Source organism: Coptis chinensis, chromosome 1 (genome assembly GCF_015680905.1).
Source record: "Coptis chinensis isolate HL-2020 chromosome 1, ASM1568090v1, whole genome shotgun sequence".
NCBI lineage: Eukaryota > Viridiplantae > Streptophyta > Magnoliopsida > Ranunculales > Ranunculaceae > Coptis > Coptis chinensis.
Window position 1 is genome coordinate 28,160,049 of NC_141456.1, and position 9,827 is coordinate 28,169,875.

The following is a 9,827-nucleotide window of genomic DNA, read 5'->3' on the forward strand; positions in this document are numbered from 1 at the left end:
CTAAGATAATGATTAGACTAAGACTAAGATGGAAATGATAATTAAACTAAGATGAAAATGAAAATTATACTAAGATAATTAGACTAAGACTAAGATAATCAATAATTGACAAATTGACGAAGTTGTAATTACCCGGCTTTGTATTGTTGTACCACTTGTATGTCGAGCCTCCACCGCATTCACAATTGCAACAAACTTGTTCATCATTTTCGAAATATATTTCCATCTACTGCTAATTAAATCGGAAGACCTATCCGACCCACGTGCTTGATTGAACTCGTTTGTTACACGATTCCAAAATCCTTTTGCATTTTGGAAAACACCAATAATGGAGTCTTCACTAATTTTTATCCAAGTAAGACATAGAGCTTGATCTTCGGACTTGCTACAGTGAGTTTTTGCTTTTGCTTGAGTGCTACCACTTGCTTGAGTTGTTTGAGATGCTTGAGATGCTTGAGATGATGCCATTTGATATTTTGTTTTTTTGAAGAACTGATTTTAAAGAAGAAGAAATATGATATAAAATTGTTGGAAGTGTGAGTTGAAATGGAACAAATGTTGTATATATACCAAAGTTTTTATTTTTGACCGTTTTGACTTTCTGATCGTTGGTGAACTAGCCGTTAGGACTCCGGACGGGATGTTTGATTCCGTCTGGAAAAAAAGAAATATAGCGAGATGGGATGTTGGATTCCGTCTGGTGAGTTTTATAATCCATACAAAATCCAACATCCCGTCCGAAGTTAACAAGTCAACCACTATCTCAGTGGAAGGTTTCACCTTGATTTCAACTGGGGAAAATAGTCACCTGTTTTTCACCTCTGCATTGAACACCCAAATTTCACAAAAACCGGACCCCCCAAAACCACTTGCATTGGGAATGCTTTAAAGGTAAAGGTAAAGTTGGTGAGAGAGAGAGAGAGATTGAGATGAGTGGATTAAATGGGTACTGGGCTTTTATTTGCCTCTTACCTTTTATTAAAACTTGAATGGGTAGTGGCTCCATCAGTGTTAATTTTGAGATCTGTTGGACCTTAAGTAATATTATGTGAGAAAATTTCTACTTTTTTACAAAACTTGGGCTTAGCACCAAAGGTTTTGTTTCCTTATTGTTTTTTTTAACATCTAATATTTCTGTAACTGGCTTACCATAAGGATTTTTTTATATGTTTGAAATTTATTCATGTCGTTTGTGGAATGACTTCTTCTTAAGATTGATGGATTTTTGTCCAGTCTACCTCAAGCTGCGAAATGCTTGGATTAACCTGTTTTTTGGATAAATGGGTTTTCTTAATCTCTATCATTCCTATTAAAACAAACAAACAAAATCCGAAAACAAAAACAAAACAAAAGAACAAATTGTTCGACGTGCAAATTCCATGTAATGATGCAGGGCATGCTACTCATTCGAATTTTTCATTTTAACAAGCTGAAGCAGAATCCTCTCCATTTAATAGTTGCAGTTCTGGTACAAAATACTCCAATTCGTGCATATTTTTCTCCTGACAAATTATCACCTGCGCCACCAGTATAGATTGGGAAATAGAACTTTTATCAAGTAACCCTTAGTGCTTGGAGTGAGAGTAGAGCTCAACCACTGATTGACGACTAAATCCAGTTTGCGTCATTTGTTCTGGTGAGTAATCTTTTTTGCAATCTTTCTGACTTATCTCATTGTGAAGACTCCCAATTAGTTCAACCGGAGCATGTCCTCAATTGATACCATAAAGAACTTGTTAAAACCTTCTGTGTCCACATTCTTGTAAATGACGCAAGATCTTTATGGTATCAATTGAGGACATGCTCCGGTCAAACTAATTGGGAGTCTTCACAATGAGATAAGTCAGAAAGATTGCAAAAAAGATTACTCACCAAAACAAATGACGCAAACTGGATTTAGTTAATTAGTGGTTGAGCTCCACTCACACTCCAAGCACTAAGGGTTACTTGATAAAAGTTCTATTTCCCAATCTATACTGGTGGCGCAGGTGATAATTTGTCAGGAGATAACAAACTTCTAACTGACTTCTAACTGAATTCTAACTGCCTAACAACCTTGACTCAGATAACTAACTCTGACTTTGTTTGTTACAGACAAACTTCTAGAACATGTTTGTTACAGAGAAACTTCTAGACCATACTTATATATCTAATATCCCCCCTCAAGCTGAAGTATCCTTCGGTAAGACTGAAAGCTTGCTTTGTAAATATAAATGACGATGTCTGGAAAGGCCTTTTTTCATGATGTCTGCTAATTGATCCTGTGTAGAGACATACTTGACTTCAAGAGATTTACTTGTGACCAAATCTCTGACAAAGTGGTAATCTACCTCTATATGCTTGGTTCTGGCATTGAAGACAGGGTTTGAAGCAAGTGCTATGGCACTTATATTGTCACACCACAGTATGGGAGATTGATATAATGGTATATGAAGATCTCTGAATAGATGTTTTAACCAACTTAATTCTGCAGTTGTGTGTGCTAAAGACCTGTATTCAGATTCAGTTGAAGATCTTGCCACTGTGTTATGTTTCTTAGCAGACCATGATATAGGAGTATAACCATAGAAAACAACAAATCCACTTGTTGATTTTATGTCTGAAGGGGAGCCATTCCAGTCTGCATCAGAGTATGCAGTAATACTTGAAGGACCTTTTGTGATGACTAAACTTGTACTTATAGTTCCCTTTAAATATCTCAGTATTCTTTTTGCTGCAGCAAGGTGAGGTGTTCTTGGAGCATGAAGATATTGACAAACTTGATTGATAGAGAAGGAAATATATGGTCTTGTGTCACACCCCGAATTTCGACAAAATTCGGAAAAACAATATTTGTTTCTGACTCTTTGATCTTCGAGGTGTGACGCACTCTCAACTCCCAAAAACCCATAAACAGTTTAAATATGCGGATAATTAAAAACCAATAAAAATTTTAAACTTAAACAAAAGTCATCTTCATTACAAAAATTTATAAATGAAAATACAAATAACCTTGTCTCAACTGAAAATCTATTACACCTTAAGGGAAAACAAAACATATCCTGAATGCGACGCTAATGCAAACCACAAGCAGCAACCGACCTTTTTCAACATGAAACCTATCAAGACTCATCAACTATGTTCATTTAATGAACACACCCGATAAGCAAACATGCAAATCGGGTCAGCATTATAAACAATACTGGTGTGAGTAGCTCTAAAATACAACATATACTCATACATATACATACACAATCCATAAGGCAGTTAGTTCCTCCACCGAGGCGCCTTAACTTCCAACAACTAATACGACATTCTTAACTACAATAAGTAAGGCAGGTAGTTCCTCCACTGAGGTGCCTTAACTTCCCACTAACCACACAACAAACCATACGCATAATAAAATGGCATTTAGTTCCTCCACGAGGCGCCTTAGGTTCTAACTAAACTAATAACCAGCCAAATACATTCTATACTTACCGCATTTCATGCTCAATTACAGAGTGGGTCGTCCCTGCACAAGTAATTAGTTTGACCCACCCTTCTGCAAAACCATATACAATCATCTATCTAAAGATACATCATTAACCAACACATTACCATAATTATATTAATTAAGGCTTTCTTTGCGTGTCCCTAAAATCACGTCGTATCTATGTCTTACCTAGTTTCCGGCTACCACAATCGCTTCCCAATGCCTAACATGTACATCCACATGCCTCCCCTTACATAATGAACCACTCCGTATGTAACTACTCCCCGAGGGATGCCGCGACACTGTAACCCTCACACGAAAGCCATTATGTAAGTATCGCCATTATAATGACATAAAATATCGCATCTCGCTCTAATTTTGCTAACGGAGTAATCAAGCCACTATTCGGCTCGCCGTAAGAGCCATTCAGATTCACTGAAACGCCGGAAGGGACAATCAAATTACTTACCCATAGGGCCATTCGATTCAACAAACGCCGTAAGGGGCCAATCATATCACATACCCATCACTAGGGCCAAATCTCATGAGTTGTGGTAGCTAGGTTCTAGGATTTTCGTTACGTAATTTATTCAAGTGTCATACATTAATGACTCATAATAATTTCACTATATCACGTGTATGCCAATTAATTATTGCACTAAGCCACACTATTTAGAAATATCTCAATACATCTCATAACACCTTTCATTCTTTCACGTGTCAATATATTATTACACTAAGTCACAATCCCGTGGGAAAATATTCACCAATACTATACTACCTCATAGTAGCATCTCAAATATATAATAATGGAGCGTTTATATAAATTCTCAAAGATATTGCATTTAATCGATATCCTAACATATGATATCATTTAACAGAACAACAATTTCAGCATACCCCATAACGTCACGATAGTTCCAAACGTATCGCATAACATTTTTATAGCGTTTTAGAAATATTATATCTCCTAAAATTTCACTCTTGTCACGTGTCAAAAATACAAACTATCAACGTCACATCTGTCTTAGACCATGACAACCAAGTTTATACACGCTTCCACAACATTCTATCATTTGATTTGTCCATACAATTTACAACATAAAACGTAGCACAATTAAACAGTCCACAGTCCACAATCAAAGCCCAAAACCAAAACCCAAAAGTCTACCCATTTAAAGATCCAATTTGGATCTATATTAAGTCTTATGGACTGGCCCAAACAATATTAGAAACTGGCCCCAAACAATATTAAGTGATTCGGCCCAACGAAAAAATAAAATAGAACGGCCCAAAATAACTAATGTGGTTTGGCCCAAACAAACTAACCAAATTGGCCCAAGGAAACTAATCTAATCTAGCCCAAAACAAAAGGTTAATTTCGGCCCACAACTAACAAAATAGAACTGGTCCAAAGGAAAACCAACTAAGGCCCAACTAATCACAACTAAAACCGGGCCCAAATAAACAAAATAGAACTGGCCCAACCAATTTAAACTTGCTAAGGCCCAAGGCCCAACCAAATTAGAACTGAACCAAGTTCGTCTTCCTCCCTCACCAGCTCTCCTCCACCACGTTCCAGCCCCGATTTCCGACCACCAATTCTCCTACTCCCCGCCCCATTCATCCCAAAGCCAGCTTTGGTCGGGGAAAAACCAACACTTTGATACCCTCAAAGCTCAAAACCCTCGCTGATCCAAAACTCAATCTCTCCGCCATTAACGCCTGTTGAAGCTTCCTCCTTCACAGCACTCTCAGCTACTCCAACACACTCACTACAACAAACCCTCACTCAACCAAAACCAATACAACCCACAACAACAAACACAACACTCCACCAACCAAAACAAATCAAATCACCTGCACCTAAAACAATAAACCTAACGATTTTTTTGTTGTTGTTATGATGGCTCGCGCCATCATAAATACCCTTAGAGAGCCGCTAGCTCAAAAATTTGGAGTTTCAATAATCCATCACTCCATACGGCACCAGGGAACCATTTGTAACTATTCGACCTAGGACGCAGAATAAACTAGACAAATACTGAGCTAAAAAATATTGAACAGTAAAGCTTTTTTTCTTATACACTAACTAGAAAAAAAATGTAACTACTCACCTATATTAATGGCTCCTACTGAATTCATCATAGTTCAATCGTCATACTCCAACACTCTAGCAATCCAAATTCTATCTATCTTTCCATTTTATTATATTTGATTATCTAAGAACCCTATTCTCCAGAACAATATGAATATATATCTGGGTTTGAAACCTAAGCCCAACACAGACTCGGGCCCAGAAACTAGGCCCACATATCCCAAATCCAATCCAATCAAATTTTAAATAAATAAATTAATTAATTAATAAATAGATAAATACGTATTTTAAACACGGGCGTTACATCTTGTCCAGACTAGATATTGCAATCCACCAACCAGTGATCTATAAGCTGTGTTATCAAGCAGTTCTTCTCCAGAAGTATAATCAAGTTTTTCTGATGATGACGCAGGTGTAGAGACTGGTTTGGCACCCTCCATATTATGCTTCTTCAGTAGATCCACGATATATTTAGTCTGAGAAACAATCATTTTGTCCTTTGTTCTGAAGATTTCCAAGCCAAGAAAATAACTTAAATTTCCTAGATCTTTCATTGTAAACTTTTCTAATAAAGTATTTATTACCTTCTGACAATGTGTTGAAGAAGTTCATGTGATGATTATATCATCTACATACACTAAGATATATGTAATGATTCCTTGTAGTTGTTGTACAAAGAGTGAGTTATCTGCTCTTGAAAGTTCAAATCCCATAGATAATAGGGCATCCATTAAAGAAGAGTACCAGATTCGTGGTGCCTACTTCAGTCCATAGAGTGACTTCTGAAGTTTACAAACAAAGTCTGGTCTATCCTTGTCTATGAAACCTGGTGGTTGTGCCATATACACCTCATCTTTAAATGTTCCATGCAAGAATGCATTACTGACATCAAGTTGCTTGATGCTCCAATCATTATGCACTGCAATTGTTAAGATTAATCTTATAATAGCAGCTTTTAGCAAATCGACTTTGAAGTCTCTGTAGTTTCACCCCTTCTTGTTGATTTGTAACCTTTAGCCACAAGTCTTGCCTTGAATTTGTCAATGTCACCATTAGCCTTTTGTTTAAGTCGGAATAACCATTTGTTTCCTACAATTACTTGATTAGTATAAGATACTAAAATCCAAGTATTTGTCTTATGTAGAGCATTAAGCTCCTCTTGCATTGCTTTCCTCCAGTTTTCATCTTTAACAGCTTGACTGAAACATGTAGGAATCTCTGGTAATGGTGTTGTTGTTGTGTTGATTGAATAACATTCCGAAAGTGGATGTTTGGTAGCACAACATGAGACAATAATCTTCTTTTTCACAACTCCACATTTTCCTCTTGTGTTCATGACATGAGAGTTAAGATTGTTATCTTAAGGATTTTGAATAACTAGTTGTTCAATGATAGATTGATGATGTGAGGGGTTTGAAGTTGTGATAGAAGGAGTATTTGAATTGGATGAGATATCAGTTGACACATCAGGAGTGATTGAGTTATGATGTGATGGAGTCTTAAATGATGAGATTGAGGTAGTAGTGTTATGAGGACTTGTAGCAGGAGAAGTAGAAGTGTGTTGAGTGATATGTGTTGGTAAATGTTCTGAAGAAGTAGGATGTGAAAGAGTAGTATTTGGATTTAAAGATGAGTGAAAGATGTCAAAAGGAAGATTAACAAAATTTGACTCTGAAGATGCAGGTTTTGATGAAACACTTTTTGAAATGGTTTTGAAAGGGAAGTTAGTTTCATTAAAAACAACATTTCTGGACACATACACTCTTCCAGTACAGGGGTCAAGACATCTATAACCTTTGTGGTTTAGACTATAACCAATGAAGATACATTCCTTACTTCTAGCTTGAAACTTATTTGTGGTATATGGTTTTAACCAGGGGTAGCAAGCACAACCATAAGATTTGAGGTAGGTGTAGTTTGGTGGTTTTTTAAACAGTTTTTTTTATAAGAAGACATGAAGTGGTGTTGTTAGAGGGAAGTCTGTTGATAAGAAAGGTGGCAGTTTGAAAGACATCAAGCCAATAGGCATAGGGTATAGAACTTTGACAAAATAAAGTTCTACCAAGGTCTGTTATATGTCTATGTTTTCTTTCTACTACTCCATTTTGTTGTGGAGTGTAGAGACAAGAAAATTGATGAATAATACCAGATTCAAGTAAAAACGTTTTAAAGGAGTCACTAACAAATTCTCCACCAGCATCACTTCTAAATATTTTGATTTTTCTATCCAACAAGTTTTCTATTTGAGATTTATAATGTTTGAACACAGTATAAAAGTCAGACTTGAGATAAAGTGGAAAAATCCAACAATAACTTGTATAGTCATCAACAATACTTGCATAATACTTGAATCCAGAAATAGAAACAAAGTGTGAAGGTCCCCACAAATCTGCATGAAGAAGTTGCAAATGACCACTCGTTTTTGAACTAGAAAGTTTAAAGGGCAACCTACTACTCTTGCCAAATTGGCAGTTATTACAAAAAGTGTCATGTGACTCTTTATTCAAAGGAAGGTTGAACTGGTGAAGTACTTTGCTGAAGATAGAAGAAGCTGGATGACCTAGCCTTTGGTGCCAGATCACAGGTACTGCTCTCTCACCAATGAAGGCTGATGGTGATGGATGAGTGCTGGTGAGAGTGATAGGATAGAGGCCATGTTTATGAGGTCCCTGAAAAAGGATCCTTTGTGTTTTGTTGTCCTTTATAATAAAATGAGATGATGTAAAAGTTAGAGAACAATCATTGTCTTTTGTAAACTTATGAACTGACAGCAAGTTTTGTGAAATTTTTGGGACATGTAAAACATCTTTAAGTAGGAAATTTAAATTTGACTGAGGAGGTTTAAGAAGCATATTACCAGTATTGGCAATATTCAGTGCTTGGCCATCTCCTATGGTCACTTGATCAGATCCATGATATGCATGTGGGAAGCTCAAATTTTTGTAGTCTGCAGTCATATGATTTGTTGCTCCACTGTCAGCATACCAGTGTGTATTAGACCTTGATGTTGAAGCTTCACTTCTGTTTGCAACCATAGCTTTCAAAGTCCTTGGTGGAATCTTTTCCTGTTAGGTAAAATTCATCCTATCATAACAGTCTGTTGCATAGTGTCCAGTTTTCCCACAAATCTGACAAATTGGCCTATTGCCATTATTGAACCCGTGACCACTTTGTGATCCATTAGCTGGTCCAAAATTTACACCTTTGCTATTGTCATTTCCATTTCTAGAGTTCTGTTGATGATAATTTCCTTGATATCCATTGATTCAACCTCCATATCTTCCACGGGCATTTCCTCTTCCTCTGTATCCTTGAGTAGAACCACCTCTACTAGTACTTCCTTGATGACCAGAGTAATTATTTTGATTCCAAGTTCCATAGTTATTTCCTCTTCCAGCTGCAAATGCATGTGTAACATTTTCAATTTGAACCAAGGTAGTATGTTGTTCATGAAGCATTATTTCTTCACTTAGAAGCAGTCCATGTAATTCATCGAGAGTGACATCCTCTTTTTCTTGTTCGGATTGATGTACAAAAGGCTTTGTACTCAGCAGGTAATCCAGCAAATATGGTTATTAATAAATCTCTATCATCAACAATAACCCCAGCAGTAGAAAGTTGATCTGTAACTTCTTTAACTTGATATAGAAAATCAGCCATGTTCTGATTTCCTTTCTTCAATGATTGTAGCCTGAGTTTCAGCTGATGAATATGAGATCTTGAGACAAACGAGAACCTCTTTTCAAGTGTTTCCCACAAATCTTTAGAGGTTTTAGCACCAACCACATACGCAAGCAACCCTTCAGAAATGGTTGCATTCATCCAAATGAGTAAGTTTTGATCCTTCTTGATCCAATCACTATACTCAGGATTGATAGTTTCTGCTCCATTTTCATCAACAACAAACTTCACTAGACATGGTGTATTACCATCAATGAACTCTAACAGCTCATAACTTCGAAGAATTAGTAAGAATAATGACTTCCAAAGCACATAATTGTCTTTGGTAAGTTTGATAGTGACTAGATTTCCAATGTTACTGAATGACACTACTACAAAAATGGCCATAGATAGCTTTTATTTAATTGCATTTGTAAAAAAATGCTATGCTAAAAATAGGCATTGCACTTGCTAAAGCTAGTGCTATCCTTACCTGGTACGTTTTCCACTTTGTATCTCAAAATTCTTCTAAACGCTATCTCAACTTAACACGTGGGTAAACCGGGCACGTAAACTTCACACGTGACAGATTCAGCGGAGGATATAACCCAATAA

The 9,827-nt window shown here is 36.6% G+C and overlaps 1 protein-coding gene across 1 annotated transcript; it reads right to left on the reverse strand.

The window, feature by feature from the left end:
- Positions 1–2,162: 2,162 nt before the first annotated feature.
- Positions 2,163–8,961, reverse strand: LOC147523290 (uncharacterized). The gene is made up of 5 exons (XM_086570320.1): positions 8,755–8,961; positions 7,699–8,617; positions 6,315–6,471; positions 5,857–6,056; positions 2,163–2,713 (listed from the first exon to the last, which is right to left on the reverse strand). The coding sequence occupies exons 1-5, from the start codon at positions 8,959–8,961 to the stop codon at positions 2,163–2,165; spliced, it is 2,034 nt and encodes a 677-aa protein (XP_086426446.1).
- Positions 8,962–9,827: the final 866 nt, after the last annotated feature.